This window comes from Opisthocomus hoazin, chromosome 20, assembly GCF_030867145.1.
Source record: "Opisthocomus hoazin isolate bOpiHoa1 chromosome 20, bOpiHoa1.hap1, whole genome shotgun sequence".
In the NCBI taxonomy this organism is placed as follows: domain Eukaryota; kingdom Metazoa; phylum Chordata; class Aves; order Opisthocomiformes; family Opisthocomidae; genus Opisthocomus; species Opisthocomus hoazin.
In genome coordinates this window covers 16,847,587-16,875,488 of record NC_134433.1, presented here as the reverse complement: position 1 = coordinate 16,875,488, position 27,902 = coordinate 16,847,587, and the positions used below count along the sequence as shown (strand labels likewise).

The following is a 27,902-nucleotide window of genomic DNA, read 5'->3' as shown; positions in this document are numbered from 1 at the left end:
GTGTCTTCCACGACTGATTTCGGTGTCTCGCTGTAGGGCGTGGAGCTGTCGGGTTTGTCAGCAGCCATCAGCCACTTCCTCAATTGCTTTCTAAGCTCCTTTCCAAATCCCATTGCCCATCTTCCAGCTGATGAGCTGGTCTCCAAGAAAAAGAATAAGAAAAGGAAAAACAGGAACCTTGGAAATGCTGATAACACTGCATGGGCCAGCATGACCCCTCAGGAGCTTTGGAAGAATATTTGTTCAGAAGCAAAGAACTACTTCGATTTTAGTCTCGAATGGTAAGCAGAGCAAATTACCCTCGCTTGTGCCTGGACTCTCACCAAACGCCTGTAGCTCTTACTGTTCTCTAATAGCACCTGCCCTTCTGACGTATTTTCTGTTTGAATATAAATTTGTACTCTTGAGGGAGTTTTACAGGCTTATAATAGAAATAAATGGGGCAAAGAGCAGCAGGGGGAAGTGTAGCCGACATCTGACGCGAGATGAAGCCTCTGAGGTGAGGGCAGGTGGGAACAGCAGAGGAGGAAGGGAAGCCTCTCCTTAGTGGTGCCGGGGGGAGCAGGAGGCAAGGAGCTGAGGGAGCGTAGTCAGAAGATCCTGGTCTGTGTAGGTGATGGTTTAGGCTGAAGGGAGCTTATGGTCCAAAACCGAGGACAGCTTCTCCTGTATCTGAAACAGAGGTGGTGAGGTGTGCAGATAGCAGCTCAGTAAGGTTTAACAGGCCGTTAGCAAGCGCTGTAACGCGCGTGGCTGGTTTCAGTTAGCAGCCAGCGGTGCAGGGACCTGTGCTTCAGACAGACCATGCCTGAGGGATGTCCTCCAGCAGACGCTTCCCTGAGACTGAAGCCCGTGTGTGCTTCTTGCAGTGAGAACGCTGACCAAGCAGCTGAAGTGTATAATCTGCAGAAAATCACCCTGCTCCGTGAAATCTCCCTCAAAACTGGAGTCCAGGTAAGATCCTCGTCTTCCCTCCCTTCCCCATCATGTTCTATACTGAGAAATGTGAAGAGTAAGCGCGAACTGCTTGGCAGGGGACAGCCTGTCAGACAGATGAGAGCCCCTGAAGGTCTCTGTGGTATTAGTGTTGGGATACTGGTTCCAGCCCTGGAAGGAGACTGCCAATCCAGTTCCCTGTTAGGGTGAACTTGCTGTGCGTCTCCCGTGGAGGACAGCCAGCCCGAGTGCAGTTCCTGTCGCTTCCTCTGTCTGACAGGCCAGACTCGCATCCGGGCTTCCTGCGCTCCTGCACTCCCTGTCCAAGAGATGCAGCTCTTAGGCCGAGCAGAGCAGGGCCTGGGGCTGTCCTTGCTTGCAGAACGGGGGGTTTCCTTCCCCACCGCGCTGCCTCCTCGCTCCTCTGCGGGGTGCGGGAGCTTGGCAGGATGGGGTTCTCGCATCAGGGGCTCCAGTACTGGCACAGCCATGCCTCGGCTGCGGCGTGATTTTGCCACGCGCACGTGGTGTGCACACCTACCTGCGACCTTTGCAAACCTGTCCCCAGGTAGGGACACGGGGGATGTCCTGACTGTGAACCCCCATGCAGATTCCAGGGCTCATTTTCCCATCTCTTCTTGCCAAGTACCTGTGAAAGCGGTGACCGTGACCTCCGGTCTTTTCGGTCCCTCTAGATACTGCTGAAGGAGTACAACTTTGACAACAGGCACAAGCCCACCTTCACGGAAGAGGATATTCTCAACATCTTCCCTGTAGTGAAGCACGTAAACCCCAAAGCCTCAGATGCTTTCCACTTCTTCCAGAGCGGGCAAGCAAAGGTTCAGCAAGGTACAGACCCAGCATGCCTCTGCCTTTTGAGGTGACTGCTGATAACGGGAAGAGCAGGGTATGTGTGCCATGGCCTGCTGCCCTCTACCAGAATACCCCCCCACCCCGTGCTGGTAGAGAATCGTGGTCTCCGAGACCATCTGAAGCCCACACCTGCTGTGCAGCTACCAGCGATGAGCAAGGACGGATGCAGGGCAGCAATTTCCATCCCCGAGATTTTACTGCTTGCGCAAGGCGGTGACCTGTGGCTACGCAGCCCACTGCTGTTCTCATGTTAGGGGTTATTCGACGTACATACATACGTGAATACAACTTTTTTCAGGTTTCTTGAAGGAGGGCTGCGAGCTCATCAATGAAGCCTTAAACTTGTTCAACAATGTGTATGGTGCTATGCATGTGGAAATCTGTGCCTGCCTGAGGCTGCTAGCTCGTCTCAACTATATCATGGGAGATTATTCAGAGGTGAGCAGGGTCTCGGGTAGGGTCGATCGTTCCTCCCCGTGCTTGCTTGCTCAGGTGCACAGCATCTGTGTGACTTGCTTTTGGGTCTTCTGTTCTGCTTAGGCCTTAAGTAATCAGCAGAAAGCGGTGCTAATGAGCGAGAGGGTCCTGGGTATTGAACATCCCAACACGATTCAAGAATACGTGAGTACAGGGTGCTGGAGTCTGTGAGCCTTAATTCGTGTCTGCATCTAGAAGACAGTTGCAGTTCTCCTTCCTTTGGCAGTGTTCTTCCCAGAATCCTCTACTTCCATCAGAAATTTGCTGTCTTAAGATTTTGTGAACTGAATACCTAAGTGTCTGCTTTGTAAGTGTCCCGCATGGTCAGTATCTGTCCTACTTAGTTTAGAATTTTGGGGTTTTGTCTGCTGAATGTTTATTTATATTCATTAATTCTGCTGGCTTTTGCCCTGGGCTTATGTCAAAAATGAAGAAAGAGCAAGAATCCCCCCAAAAGTACAATCAGAATATCATATGCACGCAGGTCAGTTCTGAAATATTCCTTGGGGTACATGAAAGAAACTGAAAGGAAACACTTGAACAACTTCCTCAGCGCTGCATCTTACCTGGTCCCTCGGTGGAGCTGTAAATCAGCAGCAGCCCTGGACCTGTCGGAGGGGGTGAAATCCTCTTCAGCCGTAAAGGAAGACCTTTTATTTCTGTGCAGCCGAGGAAGGGAGAGATCAGCTTGCTGTACAGAGTGGTAAGCAAAAAACATTAATGCTGCATTACCTCTTCTGTTGCAGATGCACCTTGCTTTGTACTGCTTTGCAAACAGCCAACTCTCCACAGCGCTGAACTTGCTGTACCGTGCACGCTACCTCATGCTGTTGGTATTTGGGGAGGATCACCCAGAAATGGCGCTCTTAGACGTAAGTAATCTTTCAGAGGCTTCAAGTTTCCAATCTCTAAGAAACCTCTTGGCCTTTACAACACCCATAGTGCTGGCTGTTTAACATAAACATTTCGGCACTGCTTTTTCCTCCCTGGGTTACTACCAGTTGGTGCTACTAGCAGAAGGGAGAAAGGTTACGTATCTCTCTCTTGTCTGGCTTGGTTGGACTGAGCCCCTAAGGGGCGGAGTGGTCTCCTGTCGCGTTACGTGCCGTAGAGATACCCGCTGGGGACGCGTGGCTGCTGCAGCCTTTTCAACAGTGAAGTACCTGCGTGGTCTTGGTATTAACAAAGCAACAAACACGTAGTTTGAGTTTGCCTTTCTGAGTGCCTGCTGGACTTCTTTGTGCAGAACAACATCGGCTTGGTGCTCCACGGGGTTATGGAGTATGACCTGTCCCTCCGGTTCCTGGAGAACGCGCTGGCCATCAGCTCCAAGTATCACGGCTCCAAGTCTCTGAAAGTTGCACTAAGGTGAGGCAGGGTGGAGTGCTGGGCTGGGTCCCCGTGCTGGTAAAGAGCGAGTACATTCACCGCGTGCTCATCTGGGAGGGGTCTGGCCCAGCTGTGTCCAGCTGTATCCCGTGGGATCAGAGGCTCGGTCTTGTCCCAGCTCCTGGGGGCTGCGGGGCTGCGTGCAGTCAGGGTCATGGTGCAGCATCCGAGCTTCTTGTCTCAAGAGACAGAGACCCCTTGTTCTTAATCGCGGGATCTGCGGTAACGCTGGTTGCCCCAAAAATCTGTCGGGATGACCCTGGTCCTTGTGGACTCTGAGCAGAAAAACATACGTGGGAAGGGAAGGTTGGCGAGCAAGGCTAATGTAATTATACTGGGATGATAGTAAACACTTGTGTTTAATTGTTTCAGCCCTCGGGGAGCTATCTTTGAGAAGCATATAATTTGCCTTTGTCCTTCACCATAAAGCCTTGTATTCAAATAAAATAGTGAGCAGCTTCCTGGTGTTTCCAAGGGAGCTGTGAGCAGTTGGCACCCTTAGGATCCACTCTGGCTACTCCCTGCTCTTCAGTGCTGCCTGCCTTGTCCTTGACTGCAAAACTGGCTCGCTACCAAGCAAGCAGTGGCCCACTCCTAATTACTACGACCACATTGCAACCCATCTGTTCTTCGTCAGGGTGAAAATAAATCTTACTAAGCACCCGCAAGAGTCTGATTTGTTTTCCAGCAGTTGATGGATATGCATTCTGCGGAAAGCATCTTGCCTTGCCTTAGCAGCACGGGGGTGCTTGGTGAGATTCATCACCTCCCGCAGAGGAATACTGCCCAAACCAGCAACCTTTTTCATTCCAGAAACACGAAGGAAGCAAAAGCGCAAGCCAAGTCAGCTCTCCCGACTGGAGAGAGCCCAGGTGACTTGGGTCCCAGCTCTGCCACTGTTCTGCTGGTGTTTCTGTGCTGGAAGATTTTTTTCTTTCTTTTTTTTACTTTTGGCTGTGAATAATCAAGTAATTCACACCTTTGCTTTCTAAGAAAGAAAAAGATCTTATTTGACGGGTAGGGCTTATGGCTGCTTCCTCCTTCCCCAGTTAATGAATCCAGCCCCGGGACGTTCCTGTGGGTGTGCTGCCTCCCTCCAGGTCACCACTGTGGCCTCCAGCCTTCCTGGCTGCAGGAGGAGAAAAATCCCCCTTCGGTCTTCACTCCTGCAGGTCACTTCTTGGCACTTCAGCAGCAGCCCAGCCCAAACCAGTGGAGTGTGTCCATCCCCAGACGGGGTGGGGAGGAGTCACGACCAGGGTGCTGCACGCAGGGTCCGGTGTGGGCCTCCTCTGGCACTGGTGTGCAGAGCTGTAGCCTAAGCACTGCTCCGCTGAAGTCATGCTCGCTGCAGTGCAGAAGTGGTTCCTCTTCATGAAAATACCTCTGAACCCTTTTCCTTCCCTCAGCCACCACTTGGTAGCCCGAGTGTACGAGAGCAAAGCAGAATTCCGGTCGGCTCTGCAGCACGAGAAGGAAGGTTACACCATCTACAAAAACCAGGTAACGAGCACGCACGCTGCTGCCTTGTCGTGTCACGTTCCTGCTGGAAACAAGCAGTGCTGCAGCCTGGAGCTCGCGGAGGCTTTGCTTACCAACAGCTCTGAGCAGCCGCCAGGGAATGCTGCTCTGAACGACCGCTTTTGTGCCAGAGGTCTGTGAACAGCTTTCCTGCAAGCCTGCTCCTGCTGTACCCCTGTCGCTGGACAGAAACTTCTCTTGGTGGCATGGCCCCGCGTTCCGGCTGGGCACCGAAAGCGCTGGGCTGTTCGTTCCACTCTTGGCACCCGCCGTGTGTTGAAGGCCAGATCCAGCCTGGCTGGGTGGTTGGGCTGCAATGTGGGCGCTGCCCTCCCCGGCTCGCAGCCCTCGCTGATGCACAGGGAAACTTCTGCGTCGGCCGGGGCTGCCCGAACACGCCGAGCTGTGCCCGGTGACTCAGCGCCATCTCCCCGGCTGGCAGCACGGCCTGCGGGGGGGAGCCGCGCGCCCTGCAGGCGTGCTCCTACTTGATGGAAACGCGTAGTGTTGATCGTAAGGATCCTAGAGGAATTTTCTTGTTTGTTTTTTGAATGCCAAGGCAGGTGAAATCCAGTTCTGATGAGTTTCTGTAGGGCTGTTGAGCCAGCAGAGACGAGGAGTGCGCCCTGCTGTGGGTCCTGGCCTGACTCGTCATGTTGTACGCTGGTTTTTTCCCTTTTCCAATTAGCTTGGAGAACACCACGAAAAGACCAAAGAGAGCTCCGAGTACTTGAAATACCTGACTCAGCAAGCAGTCGCTCTTCAACGCACAATGAATGAGATTTACAAGAATGGCTCCAACGCGAACATCGTGCCGCTCAAGGTGAGCTGCTGCCGCGAGCACGATCGAGAGCGCGCGCCGTGAAGGCGGGGACTTGTGTGTGGCTGCTGCGGAAGGACAGGCGAGTTACGGCTGCGGCTGTGCCGGCTGCAGGCCCCTGGGCAGGGGGTCCCTGTGGAGGCAGCGGCTCAGGCGTCGCACAGCGTACCCAGTGCGGACTCGGCGCCTGTCCCCTCCGCTCCCGCACAGAGCGATTCCGGGCGCTGGCCCTTGCTCCCACGCTCGGGCTGCGTCGCAGGGCACCGGGCGCTGGGCAGCTCGCGGCGTGGGGGCCTGGGACGCCTGCGCAGGAGCCTGCCGCTGCGCTGGCGCACTGCGGGTTGCCCAGTCCAAAAGCACTGCGGTTCCTCATCCTAAGAACTGCCGTCGTCTCTCCTCGGGTGCTTTGTTCTCCTTCCGGGGGTTCTGTGGTGCGGGGAGGCTGGGCAGCGAGCGGGGCGCGGGGCCTTGCCCTGCACGGAGCGGGAGCGGGCGCAGCCGCTGGCACCGTGCTGCGCGGGTGCGGGTGGCAGCAGCCGGCTGCGGCGCAGCGGGGGGGACGTGGACGCGTGCGGTGGGCACTCTCCCTGCCAGCTGCACACGAGGGGCTGCCAGCGGGCTGGGAAAGGGGCTTCCACCGCCGAGACGCGGCCCTCCCTGCGGAGGGTGCCGAGCAGGGCAGCGCTCGGGAGCGGCCGGGGCCACTTCTCACTAGAAAGAGCGGGGTTCAGACCGGAGGGGCTCGTGGCGGAGTAATCTGAGCGTCAGGACGCTGAATCGAGTGAACGGCCAAGTGCAGGAAATAGTGTGCAGCCAAGAGGCTCAGACCCGTAAAGTGGGGATAAAGATTTCAGCCTTATTGCAACACGCGGAGGAGGGGAAAGAAACCCCAGCACACTTTGAGCTGGTACCTACGCTGCCGTTAGCGGAAGCCCCTCAGAGGTCGGGGGGAGGTTGCCCACAGTGCCTGGGGACCTCCAGACGCTGCCCTCCACCTTACGGGTGTAAACAGGTAGAAAACACAAACGATGCCACCTCCCAGCTCCGAGGGTGTCACGCGCGAGCTCGCTTTTCTCGGCTGTTCATAAATGGTGTCTGGGCGTGCTTAGGAGCTCTGTGTCGTTCTGACTGGGTTTTGACTTTAAAACCTTCTCTTTCTCCTGTGCTGTAGTTCACAGCTCCCAGCATGGCCAGTGTCCTGGAGCAGCTCAACATTATCAATGGAATTCTCTTCATTCCACTAAGGTAGCGTGATGCCTCGGTGTCGTACCGTGCCTCGAGAAATCGGGTAGTCTTTCTGTGTAATCTTGTGTTCCGGAGACAGCGTAAACCCAAAGCCTCCCCTTCCACTGGGAGTCACTGGCCCAAAGTGGGGAGTTTCCAGGGATCTTGGGTCCCTCCTCTTCAGGCAGCGCCAGGTAAATAATGGCACAAATTCTCTGGTCTGCGTAAGATGGGCTTTTGAAGGTGCTGGGTCCCCGGCAGGCGCTCCGGCCACGGGCGAAGGGGTGCTCTGTGGGATCCCCAGGCAGCCCTCGGTGACCCTGGGAAAGCTCCTGCTTGGAGGAACGCTGCGTGAGGAGTCAGGGTCTCTTTCCAAGCGAACCGTGAGCGGGAAGCAGCCATCTGCTCTCGCACCCAAACCCACAGGCTGCCTGTGGAGCTGCTGGGAAGCGGGCGAGCCTCCTGCAGAGCTGCGGCACCCGTGGGCAGGGCGGCTGCTGTGTGCCCTGCTCGTGGGTCTCCCCGCGTCCCCAGCCCCGCAGCGGGGGGGTTCGCTCCCCATTTGCAGAGGGGGAGGTGGCTGAGGCGCAGTCGCTGGTCTCTGCCCAGAAGTGACGTGGGCAGTGCTGGGCTGTGAGGAACAGCGTCGGCTCTCCCGCAGGCGAGGCCGCTGAGTGGGGTGGCTGCTTTAAGCGCGTTTTGGGGGTATTCCTTCCCCAGCTCCACAGGATCTGGGTACGAAGAACCTCAGCTGAGATCATAATACGAGCCCTGATTGTCATCATCATCATCTTTTAAGATTTGCTCTAAACAGCAGTACTCTGAAATTGTTTTGGGTTTTTTTTCATTTATTAGACTTTCAGTTAAAAATTTGATTGGGGCGGGGGTGAATAAAAGGTGACCTGAGCTGAGACTCTGTTCTTCTAAGGCTGTAAATAATCACTGCTGGGAAAAATTCACCTGGAACAGCTGGGGGCTGCCTGGACATCGACAAGATGACCCTCGCTGCCTCCGTGCCGCGTGGCCGCTGCTGGGCCGCAGCCCGGTGCCCCTTGGTTCGAAAGCAGGCGGCAGACGAAGCCCCCAGCCCTGCTCGGGTATCGCTGAGACGCGGGGGCTGGGCTCTGGCAGGAGGAGGGCAAGTGCAAGGAGCGTTTCCCAGGCCCCTGAACCCCCTTTTCCCAGAGCGACTCTAACATTCGCTCCCCTTCCTGGTTTCCCCTTCAGCCAAAAAGACTTGGAGAACCTAAAGGCAGAGGTGCAGCGACGCCAGCAGCTCCAGGAAAGCATGAAGAGCGGTGAACCGCTGGAGCCGGAGGACAAAGCTGCCGAGGAGAAAGAGGCTGAGCCAAGCATGCCTTCTGCTGAGATCCCCCTAACACAGAGCTCTGCTTAACGTGTACCTCGCTTAAAAAAAAAAAAAAAAAACCCAAACAAAAAAACCCCAACAAGTTTAAACCACCCTTTTCTGAATCTGACCCAGGGTCTCGGACTCCCCTGGAGCAGCTCCTCCTTTTTTGACAATGTTATTGCACTGGTACAATTAATACACAATGCAAAGAACTAATCTGAGAAATGTAATCTGTCTGCCCGAGCTTGTGTCTGCCACGGGACGGGGAAGGTGGCCGGGATGCAGCAGCGCGCGAGAGACCCAGCCTAGGTGAGCGCAGCCGGCGGCCGTCGTGCCCGCGTGTGTCCGTGTCGTGTGTGTGCGCCCAGCATCCGTTCTTTCTACTTTGTACATATGAATTCCAAATGAACTGTCTGGAGGTATGTAACATTTCTCAGGTCATTTTTGTGTTGACTAAGGACACGGCTTTGCTAAACCCGTACAAAACCAGCCCCCTGCACTGCTCAGCGTTCCTGCAAAACGCGGATTCCAAGCCAAAAGATTGATTTCCCTTCCCCCTGCCCCGTCACTGTCCCAGCCTGGGCGAAGGAAAGCTGCGCAGCCATAGCTGGACCGCGCAGCTGACCGAAGCCGGCACCGTGTGGCCGTAGGCGGGGGACATGTACAGCATTTTCTACATCAGGATATAGCCATTGGATTCCTTTAACCATTTTTGCTACTTTTGGTTGGCAGTTTGGCAGTTCAGCGGGGTTTTGTAACATTCACATTCTAATTTTCAAGGTAAAGATATAGATAGATAGAGATATAAGTATAAATATATATGATACTCACAGTTCCGCCTCTGCTCTGCTTGCAGCTGAGTAACTTGGGATACTGCAGCCAAAGAGGGAGGGCTTGATGTTTAAAAAAAGCGCACAAACTTCCATTGCAATGGAAACCCCAGTGCCTAGGAGAGAGCGAGAGGTAGCGGCGTCAGAGGGGCCTGGGCGCAAGCAGGGAAGCGCGGCCTCACGGACGGCGGGGGGGAGGCAGGACGGGGGCCTTGGTCTCATTCCCCGCAGCCGAGGGGCTTCACCCTGGTGGGAAGCTGACCCAGCCTGGAGGCAGAAGTTTCCCACAACCCAGAACGACTCGGCTGCTGGGAGGGGGTTTAAATAAAAACGAAGAATTCCCACAGCACTGAAACCTATGGCTAACTCTGTCTTAACGAACTTGTTTTGCACACCGGTTTTGAGATTGTAGCCAGGGGAGCTTCCATTGCTGGCAATGGGCGTTACTGCACTGGCAGAGGCCACCGAGCCCCTCGCTGTCACCCACGGCCCGGGGCTGCTCGCGGCACGGGGGACGTGGGGTGAGCCGACGGCCGAACGTCCTCTGCGGAACAGCCGCGCGCTGCCCACGCCTCCAGCCTCGCGCCGTGTCTGTCACGGATGGTGCCCCGTGCTAATTCGCGTTGCTGCTTCTACTGACCTTGTGGAGAACCAAGTGCTGTCACTGTGCTCTGCGCCCTCGGGCCCTGTGCCACCTCCCGGGGAGCCGTAACTCGGGTGGGGGAAGGGGGGGGGGGGGAGCAGCCTCCCAGCTGCGAGAGGTGACAAAGCAGGAGGAGCCTTTATTGCAAAAGAACTTGCTCCTAGTAGAAAAATTCTGAATTTCCTGGAAAGCAATCAATAAATGACTACAGTGCATCTTTCCTACACGATTTCTCTTTTATTAGTGTCTTTTGGTCCATTAAAAGCTTTGTAAACTACTTTAGGTACTTCATACTTTGGTTTCTTTACAGTTTGATGTGAGGCACCGGATGCATTAAGCCGGCCACCACCCCTGAAGCCACCTCTTGTGGCTGGTGGGAGGGAGCAGGGGGCTTCAAAACCCTCCTGCTGCCACGGTGCAGGGCTCTGCCCGCAAGCGTTTCTTCTCCCGGGTTCTGCTGGCGCTGGCGGTGCGGGCCGGGGTGCTGCGCCGTGCTGCGGCAGGACCCAGCGCGCTCGGCCCGTGGTGGAAGGCGCAGCGGTCACTGGAAGGGGGTCAGTGAGCTGCGGAGCTCCCAGACGGGGCCCACCTCCTCCCGGGGGGGAAGCGACGCGGGCTGGGCTCCGACGGGGCTCGGCACCCCGGTGTCACCGTCGTGGAGAGGCACCGGCCCTCCGCTGCGCCCGCAGCTGGCAGGTAACTGCGCCGCTGCCCCGCAAAAACAACTGCAGCGAAAAGGAGATGGTTTGGAGAAGGACACACAGCAGCTGCAGCCCCGAGGGCGGCAGATAGAAATCCACTGGGTTTGTCCTCCGCGCAGACAGGGCTTTCCCAGCACTGAATGCTGTCACCCAGCTCGCGCCCCACGGACGCGACAGCCGCCCTCCAAGAAACTGTCACCAGTCAGACCTTCGCGGGGTCGCGTGGCCGTGCTGGTCAGAGCGCCCGCTCGGCTGCGTGCGTGCTCTTCCCAGCGCTGACCAGGATTCCTGCGGTGTCACCGCTTTTTGTATTCAACCCCAGCTGCTGAAGAATGATTTAATGCCCCTCCGTGCTGTATCGCAGCTGGATGCGACTGGTGGAAACGAGTCCTGTGCGCTTACACCGCTGCCTGCGGGCAGGCACTTGCTGCGTGATCGACAAGGTGAAGGGGAGAAACGACACTCCTCAACTCGGCGGCCTGCTCTCAGCACCTCCCGCTTCGCTGGCCCCTGGCCGTAAGCCCACCGCGTGCAGGCGCCTTTCCCTGCCGCACGGGCTCGGCCCCAAGCCCACCTCTCGTCAGCAGCCGGGTTCCCACAGGGAATTCAGCCTCCCCGTAGCGCGCCGCAGGCCTGCGCCCGCTGCCAGGCAGGACGCGCGCGCGGAGCATGGCTGGCACCAGCTGGGTCGCGGTCTCTTCCCCCACAGCACCCTCAAGGTCACCTCCTCGCTGCTGCCCTTGGGATCCCTGGCCCGGGCGGAAGCGGCACCCAGGCACCGCAGGCCAGGCCCCAGGAACAAACCCCCCACTGCACCCCAGCTGGTCGCCCACCCCCTTCCCTGCCCTGTGCTCGCCCCGCTCCGGGCTCCCCCCGCTCCCACACAGCCGCAGCGAGGGACGGCCCCCCACGGGCCCCCCACCGCCCGGACATGGGGGGAAGCCCCTTCATGAAGCTCCCCCCGAGCCCCCCACCCCTGCCCCTGCAGCCCCCGGCTGCGGCCGCGCGTCACCGCCTGGTGGAAAAAGCAGGTTGGGGTGAAACACCGATAGCTCTTCTCAAAGCGGTTTTAATTCTTGCCACCCAAGGAAACAAAGCCACAGCTAGTTTTATATGCATTTAATAGTTTACCAATTGGTACAATAAGATTTTTTTAATATGCAGAAAACATGAATAAATTTTGTTTTACACAGTCTGAGAGCAACAAATCTTACTGTAAAACACAGAGCAGTATTATATACATTCCTTTACCGATTTCCTTTTTTTAAAATTGTGTCAATAGCTTCAGTTAACTCCTACAGCCTGGGAACTGTTTTCTCCAACTGCAACCGCTAACATTGCTCTTACGAAAAAATTCAATGTTTGCCTTCACGTCAAAGTCAGGATCAACTTCTACAGCTGGCAGATTTTGCTAACTTCTCTTCTGCGTGACCTTGGGGAAGCCCGAGGGAGAGGCAGGACAAGAAAGCAGCCACTGACACGACACAGTGGGAAGATAAAACGGGCAGTTCACGGCGCTGCGACCTGCCCCCCCAGCGCCCTTCGCGCCCCTGGACGCACGCGCTGCGCTAGGAGACTTGCACCGGCCTTCGGGACGGCGGGACAGCACGTCACGCACGCTAAGTGCGCTTCTCCTTCACTCAACTCAGTATTTTTCCTTAATACTCAAATCATTAAAAGGATTATCAAGCCACCACTGTCTACAAAAACAAAGCATAACCTTTTAAATAGTTTTCGTGTGCATCAAAAGCTCTTTAGAGCTGTGTTCTCCGGCAGCTCCCACGCGAACAGGAGGAGGAAGGGGGGTGCTGGCAGCAGGCTGGGCTTGGCGAGTCTGCAGCCACCGCTCTCCCGACCGCACAGCGGCTCCGCAGCCCTGGGACACCCGGCTGGCAGCCAGGGCTGGGCTCCTCTCCGTCTGCCCCGGCCACGCCACTGCTCACACCACACACAGAAGCAGGACGGGCTTTTTTAACCTTCTAAAGTGCAAGATGCTATCAAATGCCAACTTCCAGATCACGTCGGAGCCACAGCCACCGCTGCACTTTCCCAATGCACCTCAGGCCTCCCGGGCACGTCGCCTCGGTGCGGCGGCACCGACCGCCTGCCCGCTCTGTGCCAAGGCCCCTGTCGCCCACCCGCTCTCTCGGCCGCTGGTTTGAAGCGATGCCAGTTTCAGGGGGGGAAGCGCCGAGGCAGCGGGGCAGCTCTCGGACCCTCCGGTACGCGCGCCCTCCGCCCGGCCGACAGCACCGCGGGCAGGGGCGCGAGGCAGCGGCCCGGCAGCCATCCCGCACCACCCCGGCGCCTTCGCCTAAACAGGGCTTTACCTTCCGCTCCGTTCCGGACCGTCCCTGAGATTATTCACTGCTCACTGCACGGGAGGGCGGCCAACTGCGCTGCACTTCAGCCAAGCGACCAAACGCTGCGTACGCGACCTCAGCGAGTTGTTGGTCCTTGTCAACACCTGTGTGCTCACGGGAAAACACGTCGTAGACAACTTCCACTCAACAGGTACCTTTAATTTCTCATTCATGGTCATGAATAATGTACATGAGCGTGGCTCACTCCGTACTTGAATTAAGTTTATCGGTCCTACCAGGAATTAAACAAATGTTATTACTTTACAGTCGCGCCGAGGGAGTTTAAGATGCACTACTCATGTATCTGGAATTCTCAAACGGGACAAAAAGCAGCAAACTCTTCCAGTCCAAGCAGCTAACAAACAAAAAAATACTTTATTGGTGCATGCTTAACTGCAGAAACACAGACTGAAAATGACATAAACCACGGGATGTCAGAGGCTCGCCTGACCCTGGCGCTGGCTCCCGCCCGCCAGCAGCCCCTGCCCTCAGCCCTCCCAAGGGGCACGCCAGGATCGGGCCCCGACCCCCGCCCCGGCCCCTCCACCCCCAGCAGCGGAGCCGGCCGCGGGACCGAGCGCTGCGCCGTGCCCCAGGCGCACCCTCAGCCGACCCCGGGTGGTCACCGACTCGGATTTTAAAAGGGACAGTTTTAAAAGCCAGGTATTAAACAAAATGAATAAAATAAAGCACAAATTCCTCTGTTAAAACATCAGACTGGTACTTCATTACACTGTAAATTTTAAAGTGGATTTTTAAAAAGACCTGGTTAGTTTGATAAGTATTGCAATTCTTAGTTATCTACAATGGAATTTGTCACAAAAATGCTGATTAAAATATTATTTTATAATATTTTCATTCACTTCAGATCAAAATATGTAACTTTAGGGATATGCAAATTCAAAATTGTATACATCAAACACCATAAATACTCATGACCAAGCTGGGCCAGTTTTGCTGATGCAATTTGGTTTTAAGCATTTACTGGACAGCATCATTCCCACGGATGGACTTCGTTTTGGTGATGGTGTTTTGTGTTTCTTTTAGAAGCCTGCATCAATCTGTGACTATGATCTGACTCTCAAGGTATTTAGTGCTTTCTTTACAGCATTGACATCCTGGATCCCGAGGTGTCTCTCAACACGCAACCCGCAGTGCGTCGTTGTTCAAGCCACATGTCCTGTCAAGGTACGTATAACCTCATTTTCAAAAGGGTCTCCAAGGAGGCACTGAAGAAACGAAGAAACCTTTGTCTGCCCCAACCTCCCGCACGTGACTAAGAGGGAAGCGGACTCTGATACTGTTGTGTAACGGGAATTGCACATCTCTAACAAACATTGAAAGCAAACAGCAAGTTGTACCATGGCAGTCATCTGGGAGACCAAGCTCTAGTGGAAATGAGACCACTAAATTCTAGTGGGATGGACAACTCCTCCTGGAAGTTTGTCTAGCATTAAAAAAAAAAAAAAAAAAAAAAAAAAAAAAAAAAACCAAACCAAAAAAACCCATTTAAACTTAGTTTAACAGCACAGCTTAACCATTGAATGACCAAATAAAAAATAAATACATTTATCACATCAGCTGCTACTAAGATTTGTTGTCTTACTTCAGGTTTACAGTTAGTTATATAAATATACCAACCCTTGCGTGATAGGAGGCCAAAACAAGTGTATTCTGTTGATTTGGCAAATGTTTCATGACAAATATTCCAGAGTTTAATTAATTTCCATTAATTACATATAAGGTTCAGAAGATTCTGAATTGCAGCCTTATTATCTAGTATTCGTAGAGAAGATTTATTAAGCACACTTAAGTGATGTTACATAGATACACATTTCTGAAAGAGCCCTACAAAACTTTTCCCAAATGAGGTCACCAATTCAGGCACCAACAGACAGCAGAAAGAAAAACAGGTATAATTATCCGACATAGAACGACACTGTCAACTATTCAGTTAAGTGCCCTATTCCAATTATCCAGCTTCTGCCTTCTCAGGTCTGATGTGACCAATGCCAGCCCATGTTCTTAAACCTATGGTACTTCTAGACAACGTATGTAAATTTACAGTATACAATTTGGATTCACCATGCATGAATACTTTGTGTGTAACATTTAATAAGCTCAATCTACATCCAGAATAATTTACATGAAAGGACAATATTTATTTAAACAGAGCTCAATGGGTAACCATGGTATCTGAGTGCATCCAGAGGAAAAAGGGGTCAAATGTGAATTCAATCAACGGCACTCCCACACTTTTACTGTTTGATCTACACTTCCAGTAACCACATACGGTGCCGTCTTGTGGAAATCTGCGAGGAAAGAAAAGCTTACGTTAAGAACGAACCCAGAACTTTCCTATTTTCCACTCTCACTGAATGTCATTGCTTTTTCAAAAACACGATACCAGCTCAAAGACTGAATTTCAAAGCTCGTCATGTCTGTAGTTCTGAAGGCAAATTCTCTCACGCTCTACTTCTGTAAAGCGTGAAAATCCACCTTCAGTTCAGTTGTAAAGCAGTTTTCACAGAAAAGAAATCCAGATGAAAGTTGTAACAGAGAGGAGTCCAAAACATCTCAAACTGATAGAACCCTTTGCTACCACCAGAAGACAGAACTTCATGTAGTTATGCAAGAGGTAGTCACAAGAATCAGAAGTCAAGAAACTTGACGTTTTGCTGTAGGGAATACAGGCTGTGAGCTAGTATTTAAAAAAAAAAAAAAAATTTAAGTGGACTGTTTCTCAGGAGATCCCAAAATATTTCATATATACAAATCAGCTTTGGACTGGGTCAGACAACTGTACTGGGAAGTTCAACCACGAGGAATCAAAAAACCTTGCTGTGCAGAAAGGGTTCAGCAAAGCAATCTGCAAACTGAAGCAGCCAATCCGTGCTCACAGTTTAGTGTTCTTCATCTAACAACTTTTCTTTGCCCCTTTCTGATCATCTCTCTTCAACAATTAAGAGTGAGGTCACCAACTCTGCCTTTTTAGTAGACCTGCACATTTGATCAGGAAACTCTAGTACCCAGTCCCAGGCCCACCGCTAAGCCAACTCGCCCAGCTTTGCTGGAGCAGCTACACAGTGCCCAAGGAGCACAGAGAAAGCAACAACAGGGAAGATTCCAGAGCAAAGCCAGCTTTGCTGAGTAGGGAGGGGCTGGTTGGTTTGGGTTTTGCCAGGGCAGGGGGTAATGAACATCTACCAGGATCTGGTAATATCAAACAGGAAAGCCCAGGAATTCAAAGTTTCATTTTTTTCTGACTGTTTTGCTTTGCCTCTCCCCCCCTCCCTTTTTTTGTTTTGCTGGGCATTTGCAATACAGCACTCCCCAAACGCCTACACGCTCAGCGGTGAAAGGTTCCAGCACACCCTGGCAGCTCAGTCTTTATCCAACACTGGCAACAGAAGTGGAAAAATCCAGCATGCTCGAAATTCCTATCTGTCCTTAATATATTAAAATACACATAGCACAAAACTTCTCTGGAATCCAAAACGCAAGTGTCTAGCTTGGCGCTCAACTTCAGCAGGTGGAGATGCAGAAAAATCTGATCTCTGGCTCTGTACTTTGTAGCAAGCACTGCACAACAATACATACCCAAAGAGGTAACAAAGTGTTCGTGCGCATTGAGGGTTTTCATGCATCGTTTGTTCTTGAAGTCCCAGACACGTAGAGTCTTGTCATCAGCACAGCTCAAAATAAACTTTCCCCCAGAATGGAACAGAACGCCACGTACCCAGTTATCATGGCCCACCTTGTGCATAAGGAGAAATCAGTGAGCAGGTGCATGTTTCAAGGCTAAGCGTTCTACAGTTCATGCTACGGCAAACTGAGCAGCTCCTTGCCCTGTTCCTGCAAGGATAGCATTTAGCTTTCTAAAACCTACTAGAACTCAAAGTTTATCTTCAGTTTCTATTATTACATCTGTATCAGCGCCACCAACAATGCAAGTTCCTGTCCTTGAAGGCAAACAAACAGATGTCCTCATGTGATCTGCACTGATTCTGCTCCCCACCCCCAGCACCCTGTCCAGCCTGAATACAGGCTGGAAAACAGCAGGCCCCAGCCCACAGGAAGACCAACACATCGAAAGACCGCGACCTTTTACAGAACACAAAATTCAGACAGTTATCCGCATTTCTGTAGACAAACGAAGCTACCCATCACAAGAACTACACCACAGTACTCCTGCATTCATACTACGTATTCTGAGATCCTCAGTATTTCTTAGCAACCACAGAAGCCATTAAAACTGTATTTCCAGTGTTTCTCTTATTTCAGTAACTCTGGCTTCTCTTGAGAACATAAAACACAGAAGACAATTCATTCCATTAGAACTGGTCTGACATATGCAGCTATGACCCCCAGAAAAACAAATGAACTTACGAGTGTCATAAGGCACATGCCAGTGCTGATGTCCCACATCTTAATGGTCTTGTCTCTGGATCCAGATAGCAGAAAAGGCCCAGGCTTGCCACTCTTCTTAGTCTATAGAAAATTATGCTTTAAGTTATGGCATACATGGGGCGGAGGGGGGGTGGGGGAAGAGGGAGGAAGCAGATCCCTTCTGAGCACTATTTCTTAGAAGCTTTAGACTGTACGACAGCTTACAGCTAATAAAGACACCACGCCAAAGCCAAGAGTCACAGGCATTTTGTTACTAATACTGAGAGAAATACATAAAAAATAAAAGGAATTAAACTGTTAAAAGAAATGGTTGTACATCCTGCTGATGTACCAAGCCAAATAATACCCTGAATCCACACCTGCCTACCAGAAGACATCCTCTTTTAATAGCAGACGCAGTTCGAGTAGTCACACACCTCAGGACGGAAGAGGAGGAAGTTCAGACATACCTTTGAGTTCTCATTCTTCACAAAGTCATGAAGCGAGTTCAAGCATTTTTAAAAGTTCCTACTGTGAACTCATTTCTATTTGTAGTCACCCAAAGTATGAAAGACTGGTTTAGTTCTCAGCACTTGAAATGTTTCAGCTGTGGAGCTAACATGAACCCGCTGCTTGCTCAAGGCAAGCACTGTAGTGGGTGACCCAGCTGCGGAGCCCGGCAGAGGGCAGGGGACACCACCTCAGGCAGTCACCGCTGCAAAAGGAACTGAACACTCGAATTCAGCTTTAATTACTCTTGATTGAAAGACTGTAAGGATCTTATAAGGACACAGGTAAAATTTGACTGAAATAACGTGTAAAATCCATCACTAGGCAAGTCCCTGTCTGCAGTGTATCTTGTTTTCCCCTTGGGTATTTGTGTCCTTTTTGAGGAAGGGGGCAAGGCAGAGATGCTTGGGGTTTAACTAGAAATTGGAGTTAATTTCTAGCTCATTTCTTCTACACGTTGGCATCCTTAGAAGGAAATTTTTGCTGACCTTCAGTAAGCCATCTTGAAGATGTATCTGATCACACAAATGGGGATTTATTTTTGTTAAAAGAATGCTTTCTCCTATCATTAACTTTGCACACTAGGACACGGCAGTCAAAGCTTAATTCCAGCACAACACACCCAAAGCAGCTTTATTTCTGCATTCCTGACTCAACTTCCCCCCACAACTTTCAGTTGCTGAGCATCCTTATAATCTTCACATTATGCCAGATAAGCTACCTTCCACGTTTCTTAGCTGAAATATGTGAAAGTGGTCCCACTCTCAGCCTTCTCAGAAACAGAGGAACTCTCCAAGTCCTCTTTCCTGAGCGCAAAGGCAGGGTCCGACTGTTAAAAACCACAAAAGCATGGATCCTATGAAGCCAAGATGGGGGAATAACAGCAGACCAAGTATGTTCAGCAAAAAATACTCCTACATCTGCTATATCTGCCCAGCACTTTGAGAACAAAGCTTAGTTGTTCCAAACACTATCCAGTATGTTCTATATAGAGCGTAGTCAAAAATCTCACTATGTGCTTATTTAATAGCATTGGAAATGTTACCTCTGAGCCTGTAGCTTCTGATATGGTGGAGTACGAGCTCTCGGGGGCCCAGGAAATGCATTCTACCACGTGCTCATGTTCTCGGAGCTCAGCTTTGCATTCCTTTGTCGCTACCACCCAAACACGAACTGTTTGGTCATTAGAACAACTGGCAATTAAGGTGCCATCCTGGTTAGGCCGCACCATGCGCACCCATTCTCTGTGACCCGTGAAAGTCTTCACACAGTAGCTATTCAAAAGAGAAACACAGCATGACTCAATTAACATCGCAATAAAACCACTACACATGCTTTTGAGATTTAAGGACGCTTGACCTACTCTTAGAAGAGAAAATATTTTAGCATGCATGTGTCCATCCTGGATGGTGATGTGCAAGGCCATAAAACAGCTCACGGAAAGGAATTTGACATGAAAAAGAAGTGACAGCCAAGAACTTGCAAATCCTTGTTAAAGGTAGAAAGCAGGAAGCTCAGGGAAAAAATGAAGTTGACACAACAGCTTCCATTAAACAGGTGTTTAAAGAACAAGTACAGTTTTACAGGTCAGATAGCCTTCATCTACAACTTGTAGCAAATGGATGGATTCAAGAGGCAACTGATGAACGAAACAAGCAAGAAGACAAATCAAAATCAGGAGATACGCTGATCTGTGTCAAGAAAGGTAACAGACTTCTCCCTCCTCTCATGTTCCCTTTACATTTGCGGTTAACCACTGACTTTATGTTCCTACCTCGTCCTGAGTTGTGGTGTGCTACTCCCATAGCTCCCAGAAAGATAAAGCCAGTTAGTTTTAACTGGTTGGTGCCAAAACCTAAAACCCTCTGCTTAATGATCTAAGGCAGAATCCTTAAGTGAATTGCACAACATTATACCTGTATTCAAATAATGTTTGCTGACATTCAAGATTTATGTGGCCCATTTCTTACAAACAGTGGTTCACGCTTGTTTTGTTTGGTCAGAATTGCACTTACCCTGTCTGGACTTCCCACACTTTGATAGTTTTATCCCTGGAGGCAGAAACTATATGATCTCCATTGGGCATGATGGCTACTGAAGAAACATTATGATCATGACCTAAAAACAAAATAAAAGCATTATTAAGTGGCACTGTAATAGTTTTTACAGAGCACAAAGGATTTGCTATTCATTTATCTTGGCAAAGTATCTACAGCAGTAGTGCATGTGTTATGGAATAATCTTTACGTGTAAACTTTAGATTTTATGAAATAATAATTTATATTTTTAGAAACCACACAGGCTGGACATTGAGCATCCTTTAAAACTGTTTCCAACATTTCCTTAAGATGTTTTAAAATCAGACACTCACCACTGCAGGCAACACTGGCACACAGTTAGAAAAGCTAGTAGTTTAGAAGAGAGCTGCAACAGGGACTGTCTTTAAAATTCTCAGTTAGGTCTGATTACAGTATGCTGATGCACTACGCAGGTGTTCAAAAGGAAAACAGGTCTTGAGTGAGAGAGGCATGCCAAACATCACTGCAGAGGCTTAATGCTAGAAGACTGAATGATTCCAGACTTCTGATATTAGGTTTTATTAAAACACTGTACTGCACTGATTCAAGATCCAAGTAAGCAGCCACTCTATCTATAAGACAGCAACTTCTACTTCTGTTGAGAGATCCGAGAGGAAGACTATCAATGCTGAGTCAGGAAAAGCATCCGGATTGTCTCCTTAATGCAAACTCCTTATGACCTCGTGTACGTAGTTTCAGCTCTTGACCTGACTCATCCCACAAGCAATGGGACATAACATACAAAGGGAGATAACACACTCTGTAAAGACTATTCATTTCCAGTTTTACAAAACATTACAACTTAAACTTCCCAAAGTGGCAAACATTAGAATTAACTGTTTTGAAAATTCAGTATTATCCAGAACAAACTGTTGGGTAAGGCTTTTTTGACAACTCCAGTGTGCATGCTTGACCATAACAGTTTGTACATAATTCATGCACTTGTCTTACTTTAAGCCCCGCAATTGTCCTTGCTTAAAATTTTTTGGATTAGAAGTGAATCTTCTGAGATCAGTAGTTTAGAGTATATGTAATTTCTCAACAGATTAGAGACATTGAACAGCCTTTTTTTTTTTTTTTTTTTTTTTACCTGGAGATCTGATGTTCTTTTTTCAAAGACGTTATAGCCAGGAAGTTCACTAATAAGTTGCTTTTTTCCCTTCATTAGCAGCTACATTGTGTCTTGCAAGCCATGCACCTACCATGTACACCTTCACAATTTTCACTTCCATTTTTTCCACTGAGAACTCAAGAGTCCCTGCTGAACTCCTACTAAAAAGCAATCCCACCAGTGATCAAGTATCTGAAGTGTCAGAGAATACTAGTTTCAGCCCAGTCATGGTACAACTCCTCACTAAAAAGACTATTTATGTCCTTCTACTTGAAATTGAGTTGATTTGGCAACACACATGAAGCTAGTTCACCCAAGCACGTGTTACAACATCTAGTTCATAAAAATACACCTAATGCACATGTGTTCATACAGAAATCTTTAAAGGCCAAAAAACCACCCCTTCTGTATTTTCCTGCTATCAGCCAGCCGCAAGGTCTGTTCTTCCTCTACAACAGTTTCTGTGGTGTTTAAAGAACTGTAGGCACAAAGGTCAACAGCTTTCTGTTTTCGTTGGTATGTATTTGTGTATTTATTGTCATAAATCTCAAACAGTCTCTATTCCTACTCACCAATTCTACAAGATGACATTACAAACAAGACAAGCAGCAGCATAAAAATGTTTTTATATTAAGACTATAAAATAAATAGTTGCTGTCAATATTAGAATCTTATAGTTGTGGTGGTTTCCCATTTTTTCCTACAGCTTTTGAGCCTAATGCAAAGGGCACGTTCATCCGAAATCGACATGAAAGCAGACTCCACAGTACATGCAGAACATCTTTTGCACTAAGTGCTTCCTTCCTGAAGCAGCACATCAGGGAAACAGAGGGGTGAAGGAGGTAATTTTTGACTGATTTGAAGGCACAGTTTTATTGTCTAGTAAGCATTTAATTTTTAGCGCTAAACCCCTCTAACTGCCATTTCATTTCAGTATCATCACGGGATGCTTCCCACAGCATCATGCATAGCAGATCTGAGATGCTATCTCATTCCATAGACACTAAACATCCACCTTATTTACAGAGCACTCAAAGCATCAAAATATCCCCCTCCTTCTTTTGGACAATACTCTGGTTTATAACCGCTTTCCACATCAGCAGTTTTCCTAGAATTAAAAAAAAAAAAAATCTCTTTACTTTACAGACTGCTAAATCAATTCCCTTTATGCCTTACCATGCATAGTTCTGATGCACTCAAAGCCCTGGAAATCCCATAGCTTAATGGTCATATCAGCAGAACAGGAGGCCAATAGCTTGCCAGTGTGGTCAAAGGAAATATCTTGCACAGAGTCTGTATGCCCTTTAAGGGTTCGTTCAAAGTCTCCCGTCTCATAATCCCACACCTGACAAGTGAACAGAAAATCCGTTAACAGCAACCTATTACTCTTTGTATTCTCCAGCCTTGCATTTGCACTCTGTAGGACAGTCTGGCACCTTATTCAATAATTAATTGAGGAAGAGACAAAGAAAGACAGCCCTAAGAAGCCTAAGAGCACAGAAAAATAAGCATTATTTTTATATGATGTTGTTACTTATAAATTAACTGAAGTAATGCATCTTGAAAACTGTTTTTCAGCTAACTTAAAACACTATAAACACAGCAGGAAAATAAGTTCCATTGCACCTAAAGTCTTAGAACCCAATACCCTTAAAAATAAAGATGATCAATTTAGAAAACATTGGACAGAGCAAATCCACTTCGTACAGATTGTTCTTCTCCATTCTTTCTACGCTAGTTCTCTAACTGCGGCAACACAGCCTATTTTCAGTCGGTGGGGAAAGCACCACCTTTAAGAATCCCACCCTTCCCCCTTTTCCCAAGCTTTACTGTGGCTCCGGAATTAACTTGGTGCTTCAGAACCAAATAGCAAAGATTCTGCATACTTAAGAGCGGTATTGAGAATGATTAGGAATGATAATCCAAATCACTTTAAAGAGTCTGATATGCACACATTAATAGATTACAGAATTTATCAAAGATTCAGTAAGTGTTTGCAGTTAATGACTGCAAGATAGCATGAAGGCCCCATTCTCGCCTGCTAATTAAGTCAGTCGTCTGTCATCTAACAACAAACAAAAGCCTCTGAAACTAAACAAGATCCTACACATTTTATTGTCTCTCTCAAGCACAAAATTAGACATTTCATTTTAAATCACATGCGAAAAAACCCCCCACAAGAAACCACCCAACAACAAAAATAATCCACCATCCCAACAGACTGCCATCATTGGGACTGCAGCAGTCAGAGTAAGCTACACAGCTCGACTTCAAGAATGAGGAAATTCATCCAGTGTATCCGTAAGAGGGAGCAAAACCAAAGCTAATTAGGCTCCTCTACAACAGCTAACAGAGCTGTCACTGCTTCAGCTGGCCCTGTCTGCTTGAAGAAAACCACACAAGTCCTCTATGTTCAAGTCTGCTGCAGAAACAAGAACAGGTTAAAGCTTTTTATGAACTAGATCTGGCTAACATTTTTTATCTTCTCCAACACGTAGCCACTATTAGAACAACTCGCACTAAGCACAGTACTTAACATGCCACTCAACATTTTTCAGAACAGCAATTTTCCAAATAGTTTTCAAACCAGCATAGAAGAGAACAATGAGAAGTATCCTTTCTTGGGATAATTCCCTTAAAACGTGACATTCAAACAACAACAAAATGCACAATCATGTCTTTATTGGATGTTAAAATGAGAAACTACTTGCCTACCACAACAGATCTCTTCATGCCACTGTACACTGCAATAAAGGCCTACGAAGACCATTTCAAGTCATTGAAAGTCACTGGGACTTCATGAGACCCATGTCCCATTTGGAAGAAATGTGAAGAACTAATTTTCAGTTCAGAACACAGCTGCATAACCACTTTAACTCAGCTTTAAAAATAATCACTTCAGGTGACCTGAGGCAACTTCCTCCTCACCACACCACTACTCTATACACTGTGCCACCACTCCTCTACCGAGCAGCCAAAACGCACTCTTCCCCAAACGATCCTTTATCTAGTTCTCCAGTCTCTAAGTCCCCATTACCTTAATTGTTTTTTCCTCAAGTCAAAGGATAATAAAATATTCTTGAAGATATTAATTGGACCAGCATAAAACTAAAATTTGTAGATTACACAGGACATCACAGGTGAAAGAACTGTCCTTACTGAAGCTAAAGCAGAACGTGAAACAATCCGTCTTCCACCAGTACAGCACACGTCTAGCTTGAAGTACTGGTGTCACATAACACACAGTCTCTAACTTGCTTAGTTCAATTTTCTGTAGCAAACACGTACCTTTATTGTGGCATCCTCTGAAGCAGAGACCATAACACTGAAAACTGGATGGAAAATGACTCGAGTGACAGGACTCCGATGTCCACTCAATGCATACTTCTCTGGAGGACGAGGAATCCACTCTTTAGGGTCTCGTTTCTGACCAAGAGGTCCACCTGATGTAAATTCTTCCTTAGCTTCATTCAGCTTCGATTCTAATTCCATTACCTAAGTTTATGAATTTTAAAGAGACAATTCATTTCTAGTTTTATACCAAGATCTAATTCACCTTCACTCATTAACAATCCAAATACCAACTGGCTCCCAAACCCACAGTAAAGCAAAGATTGCATGGATCCAAACTGATTACCATCGTGCAATACTGTTGGTATTTCTAAAAATTAAACCTTAATTAATCATTTATCAATTAATAATTCAATCATTTACTCTTCTCCAACTTCCCAAATATTTTGACAGAAAAAAAAAAAAAAAAAAGAGTTCTACAAAATCATGTTCGCTCAAATACTGTACGAAAATGTTTGAGCTACTACTTTAACAAACTATTGAAGAAGGTTGTATCAACAAAAAGGAATTTTTTGTATCCCTGAGACGGCATGCATGTTAGCCAACAGCAGAGAAACTGGAGGTGCAATAAAACCCTAGATGTACTAACCCTCACAACAGATAGGTCTTTATTGTTAGCACACTGGCTTTTTGCGTTTTTTTTTTTTTGCTTTGAATACACTCTAGATCCATTGAAGCATTACTAAAAAGAGTTTTGTACTGTCCACTCGCAGCAGAATCACTTGCTCTAACGCACTGGAGTTAATGGTTTCTTCCCTCTAACATAATGGCCAAAGACAACTGGCAGCAGAGGTTTTTACCTGCTAAACCAGTCAAGCCTTCCGGAGACAGCTATTCAATCTTTCCACTCACAAACTGCCTTAAGGCATCTCTTTCCCGCCCAGCTTCAGAAACTGCACATGCAATCCATAAACTGAGGTCAAGAAATTTTTATAAAGAAACTGAGAGGATGTCTCCGCTAGCGCCGAGATAGACAAAATATTTTCTACAACATGGATTTAGCTATTTTCCCTAATCATGTGCTCAAAATTCATCTTTGAGGCATCATTTTCTAAACCCTGCATGTGTCTGGCAAGGAAAATGTGTGATGAATGTTCGCTTTCAGACATAGCTTTTTATACAAGTAAATCCATCAGCACTCTACTTACCTTCTTTTGTAATCTTATAACAGATGTCCATTTTTTTTCCAGAAGTCCCGCATACTTCTTATCTAACTCTTCATTCTGAGGAGAAGCATTTAAATAAATTAATAAATTCTAGCTCTAAAGCCTGTAGAGTGTTTCTTCAGAGGCAATGTAAACAGCTCATTTTAATAAAACTCTTGACCACAAAGAGAGGAATTCAAGAAAAAGACTATAATCAGTTTTACTAGTTAAACAGAACAACCACACTTCAAATCTCAATAGCTACATTTTACATACACAGAAAAGAGGAAACCATTTTCAAATATAATTTTTAATTAAAAATACTGCAACAGTACAGATTAATGATGCTAGATTCTGCAAATAAAATTCAAAACCTAGGACTAAACTGTTATCTATGCTGTTTTCTATCTTCACTACTTCAAAGCTTTTGAAATGCTTTACATATTTCAGAACGCTGTGCCGTATTTCGTTACAGGATTCCCCCCATCCCTCCACCCAACTAAAACTCTTAGAAAGAACAATGCTGACTGCAGGACCAAGCCATACAGAACTGGCAATTTGTCTCCCAAAGACAGCCTGCTCTTCCACACCCATCAACTAGAGGATGAGCAGCTGAACAACTCCTACCTTCAGAGCTCAGACTGTGCTAGCGCTGTTACTCGTTCGCAGAACGCACGTTTTCTCTCATGGAAGCACACGCTGCTTGGAAGTGGCAGCCAGCTGTCAGAGCAGGATTCCATACACTCCACCTCACTTGAAACTCAGTTAGCCCAAGCTAACTAAGATTATTTGTTTTTTTAAAAAACTTGATTATTGTTAAACTCAAATTACCACCATAATACAGCATTATTTTGTGCTACCTTCTCAAAGACAAGCTTTAAGTACACTCTCCCTGCATCTTTACTTCAGTAACTGAAGCAGAAAGCAGACTATTACACTCGCCCTACTGAACACCACCTCAGCTCCTGGAGAAATTACCACTGATTCTGCCACTCTAACAAAATTTTAATGAAGAACATTTTTCTTCCACTAAATATTTTGCCTTTGGGCTCCAAGGAATAGCTGAGGAGCAACAATGAACAGTTGACGTTATTGTAAAAGCCAGAGGATTACTCTTTTTTTTTTTTCCTCCCACCTATTAACACAAGAAAGAGGAAGAAAAGCAACACAGGAAACCAAACAACATCAGAGGCACAGAAGAGTAATTAAATGCTGCACGCTTTCTTTCCATGTACAAATGACAATCTCATACTAGAATAATTCTAAATTAGATGGAAAATAACAACGGCATGGGGAAAATAACAATGCCATGGCTTACTCCACGCAAGCTCCGAGGACTGGCTACCTTGGTCAGAGACCAGATGTTAACCTACTGCTTCAGCGGCATTTCTAAAAGCTGGGGTTATCTGCAGGAAAAGTCAATACATGAAATGAAATCCCTCTTTGTAGAGCTACACTTGAAGCCCTCCAATTTACTGAAATAATTTCTGCCTTTAACTTTTTTTTTTTTTTTCGTTTTAGTATAGCCCCATCCCATTCAGATTTTCTTGCAAGAAAGTCATGTGGAACTTCTAGCAACTGTATTTTCTATTTCCCTCGGGACCACCTAGCCTATTTAGATTGACTATTTAACCTTTGGGAAGAGAAGACTTAATTAGGTTGATACATGAGGCAGATAATGGAATGGTATTGGGATTTTCAATTATAAGTCTGGTATTCCAGTTTATTATTGGAATAATAATTTATTTCAATATTCTACTTATTTATTAGATACTGGAAGCAGATTGGAGAAGTTAAGCTAAACTTTAACCAAGCATTTTGGAAAAAGAACAGTGCAAGACTTGTAACAGAGAAAATGCAAAAATTTATCAAAAGTCAGCACACAGAAGTTTACTACTCAATCCAGGTGTCTTCAGAGAAACTCAAACTCAGATGTAATGCACACCTCCTATACCAATAGGTGACAAGTTTAAAAATTATACCAAGAATCATCTGTTATAAGGGCAAATCAACAGAATTAAGCTGCAAGAAATGACTGGTCTAAGTCACCAGCATCTGCACAGTCTAACAAAACAGAGTTGCTTACCAGAGCTGATCAACTTACATTAACTATTCAGGCTCGCCCACCTACCGTACGGTTAACCAACTGGTACACAACAGTTTCAGGCAATGATTTAACTACTGACCCAA

At 48.0% G+C, this 27,902-nt stretch overlaps 2 protein-coding genes across 5 annotated transcripts in view; one reads left to right on the top strand and one right to left on the bottom strand.

The window, feature by feature from the left end:
* Window positions 1–10,293, top strand: part of CLUH (CLUH binding protein of NUMT mRNA) — a 38,944-nt gene extending 28,651 nt beyond the window's left edge. For both annotated transcript variants that reach the window (XM_075440525.1, XM_075440524.1), the window contains exons 16-26: window positions 37–281; window positions 870–954; window positions 1,632–1,785; window positions 2,108–2,247; window positions 2,350–2,430; window positions 3,033–3,158; window positions 3,533–3,654; window positions 5,085–5,178; window positions 5,885–6,019; window positions 7,188–7,261; window positions 8,468–10,293. In XM_075440525.1, coding sequence (XP_075296640.1) covers window positions 37–281; window positions 870–954; window positions 1,632–1,785; window positions 2,108–2,247; window positions 2,350–2,430; window positions 3,033–3,158; window positions 3,533–3,654; window positions 5,085–5,178; window positions 5,885–6,019; window positions 7,188–7,261; window positions 8,468–8,636 — 1,425 coding nt within the window. In that variant the 3' untranslated portion in view covers window positions 8,637–10,293. The remainder of the gene's footprint in view (window positions 1–36; window positions 282–869; window positions 955–1,631; window positions 1,786–2,107; window positions 2,248–2,349; window positions 2,431–3,032; window positions 3,159–3,532; window positions 3,655–5,084; window positions 5,179–5,884; window positions 6,020–7,187; window positions 7,262–8,467) is intronic.
* Window positions 10,294–13,832: 3,539 nt separating this feature from the next.
* PAFAH1B1 (platelet activating factor acetylhydrolase 1b regulatory subunit 1) overlaps window positions 13,833–27,902 on the bottom strand; it is a 36,420-nt gene continuing 22,350 nt past the window's right edge. For all 3 annotated transcript variants that reach the window (XM_075439976.1, XM_075439977.1, XM_075439978.1), the window contains exons 4-11: window positions 25,716–25,790; window positions 24,505–24,711; window positions 22,393–22,561; window positions 20,043–20,145; window positions 19,073–19,301; window positions 17,518–17,619; window positions 16,729–16,885; window positions 13,833–15,440 (exon numbers count right to left, since the gene is read on the bottom strand). In XM_075439976.1, the coding sequence (XP_075296091.1) occupies window positions 15,367–15,440; window positions 16,729–16,885; window positions 17,518–17,619; window positions 19,073–19,301; window positions 20,043–20,145; window positions 22,393–22,561; window positions 24,505–24,711; window positions 25,716–25,790 (1,116 nt within the window). In that variant the 3' untranslated portion in view covers window positions 13,833–15,366. The remainder of the gene's footprint in view (window positions 15,441–16,728; window positions 16,886–17,517; window positions 17,620–19,072; window positions 19,302–20,042; window positions 20,146–22,392; window positions 22,562–24,504; window positions 24,712–25,715; window positions 25,791–27,902) is intronic.